Raw genomic sequence first — 2,617 nt, 5'->3', positions numbered from 1 at the left:
TGAGCCGAGTTTCCCATGTGGCTCCCAGCTGCGGAGATTTGTGGAAATGTGCGGAGTCACTCGCTGTGATCTGATCGTCCTGCAGTCACTGGAACCCGTATCATATCACCGGTCTGTTAACGACCCTGAAAAGGGGGCTGTATATTTATCATGGCACTCACGGGCCGGTGCCTAGGGCAGCAAGGTATGGGGGGGGGGCAGCAAGGTAAGGGTCCACCTCTAGACATTTGTGTCTAAACTCAACCAGATAACTCTCAGTGGGAGCGGGTGTTAAAAAGAGTCATGTGACCCTCTATGGGAGGAAATGTTAAGAAGAATCAGGAGACTCTCTATGGCAGTGAGTGTTAAGAAGAGTCAGAAGACTCTTCTCAGAAATGGATTTTGGGAAGTCAGGAGGCTTCCTATAGCAGGGGGTGTTAAGTAGTGTCATGAGACTTTCTGAGGGGATATGTTGAGAAGAGTCAGGAGACTCTCTATGACAGGGGGTGCTAAGAGTCAGGAGACTCTCTATGGCAGGGGGTGTTAAGAGTCAGGAGACTCACTATGGCAGGGGGTGTTAAGAGTCAGGAGACTCTCTATGGCAGGGGGTGTTAAGAGTCAGGAGACTCACTATGGCAGGGGGTGTTAAGAGTCAGGAGACTCTCTATGGCAGGGCGTGTGAAGTGGAGTCAGGAGACTTTCTTTGGTAAGGGATATTGGGAAGGGTTGGAAGGCTCTCTATGGGAGAGGGTGTTGAGAAATTTAGTAGACTCTGTATGGGAGGAGATGTTGGGAAGAGTCAGGAGACTCTCATTAGTTCATAAGTCATCTTTCCTTCCAATTGCATGTGGGTCTGTGCAGAAGAAGAGTAGATACGAGTAAATATTTATATACTTTATAATACAAATATAAATGAGATACAGGACTCCCAGAGCACTCTGGGTTAGCTAAAGAGAGACAACACAGCAGAGCAGCTCGCTTTTCAGTCCCCTTTGTCTAATTGACAGTCTGCAGAGTAGACGAGAGCCACCTGATGATTAGATTGCAGACGGCACAATATTATTACGCAGTGTTTTAGATTTCCTTGTTATAAAAATAACATTTATAATTGTTTATTCTTTCAAATGCAGGAAATGTGATAATACAGAACTTCCATATGTGAATTTATCCCGTTACTTAGATATTGTTTATCACATTTTGTGGAACCGACCAATCGGAATCCTCCTGCGGATGCATCTTAGGACTCATCGCTTCCCGCTAAGTCGTCTCTTCTCCTTCTTGCAGGTTCCACGGTCTGGCATCCCGACTGTAAGCAAAGCACCAAGGCGGAGGAGAAGCTGCGGGTAAGTGGCCTCCCGTCCATGACGTCATCTGTATCATATCTGTGATCACACACAGTGTCCAAATGTGTCTCTGACCATCTCCTGTTCCATGTCTGCAGTCTCTGACCATCTCCTGTATCATGTCTGCAGCCTCTGACCATCTCCTGTACCATGTCTGCAGTCTCTGACAATCTCCTGTATCATCTCTGCAGTCTCTGACCATCTCCTGTAGTATGTCTGCAGTCTCTGACCGTCTCCTGTACCATGTCTGCAGTCTCTGACCATCTCCTGTAGCATGTCTGCAGTCTCTGACAATCTCCTGTATCATCTCTGCAGTCTCTGACCGTCTCCTGTACCATGTCTGCAGTCTCTGACTATCTTCTCTAGTATTACATTCTTTAAATTATATGTGTGGCCCTTTGGTGATGTCAGGGGCCACACAATTGAGGCCCCTGTGTAAGTCAGTTACCCTCCGCCCCCCACCCAGAGACATTTAGACGGCTGCAGATTGTTTCCTATTATCAGAGTCTCGGGCTCGCTCGGCATGCTGGGAGATGGATCGTCGTGACCTCCGTGCTCACTGACGGCCGCAGGGAAAGTCATCATTCTGCTCCGATGGCTCCTGGAGAATGTTCTGTTCTGGGACACAGATAATGATTTATTGTTATGGATATCAGGACTGGACAGAGCCTGACCCACAGAGCTGACACTCTGATACCAATGTCTGGCTCAACGTCCACCTGTGGCATCCCACCCTCAATATAAATTACCCGAGAATATCATAAAGGAGAGTTATAGAGGAAGGAGCAGAGTGTCTCAGGAGGGAAGAGTATACACTATACTGCCAAAAGTATTGGCCCCTCCCCCTCCAGATCATGTGATTCAGGTCCTCCAATCCCCTCCATGGCCGGGGACGAGGCACCTCGGCATGCAGACGCTTCTACAGACATTGGTGAGAGAACGGGGCGCTCTCAGGAGCTCGGTGACTACAAGCGTGGTACCGTGATAGGTTGTCACCTGTGCAATAAGTCCGTCCGTGACATTTCCTGGCTACTAAATATTCCGCCGCGGTCGCCTGTTACTGGGATCATAACAAAGTGGAAGCAACCGGGAACAACAGCAACTCAGCCAGGAAGTGGTGGGCCACGTCACATGACACAGCGGGGTCGGCGCATGCTGAAGCGCACAGTGCGCCGAAGTCGCCAACTGTCTGCAGAGCCAATAGCTACAGACCTCCAAACTCCATGCGGCCGTCAGATTGGCGCAACAACAGTGCGTAGAGAGCTTCATGGAATGGGTTTCCATGGCCGAGCAGC

At 49.3% G+C, this 2,617-nt stretch overlaps 1 protein-coding gene across 1 annotated transcript in view; it reads left to right on the top strand.

Annotated features, from left to right (window-relative positions):
• Window positions 1–2,617, top strand: part of ABLIM1 (actin binding LIM protein 1) — a 60,284-nt gene that overhangs the window by 3,311 nt on the left and 54,356 nt on the right. The window contains exon 2 of the mRNA XM_018570761.1: window positions 1,264–1,322. Coding sequence (XP_018426263.1) covers window positions 1,264–1,322 — 59 coding nt within the window. The remainder of the gene's footprint in view (window positions 1–1,263; window positions 1,323–2,617) is intronic.

This window comes from Nanorana parkeri, unplaced genomic scaffold, assembly GCF_000935625.1.
Source record: "Nanorana parkeri isolate BGI_ZX_2015 unplaced genomic scaffold, ASM93562v1 scaffold1592, whole genome shotgun sequence".
In the NCBI taxonomy this organism is placed as follows: Eukaryota; Metazoa; Chordata; class Amphibia; order Anura; family Dicroglossidae; genus Nanorana; species Nanorana parkeri.
The sequence above is the reverse complement of the archived record's forward strand: the minus strand, read 5'-3'. Positions and strand labels throughout refer to the sequence as shown.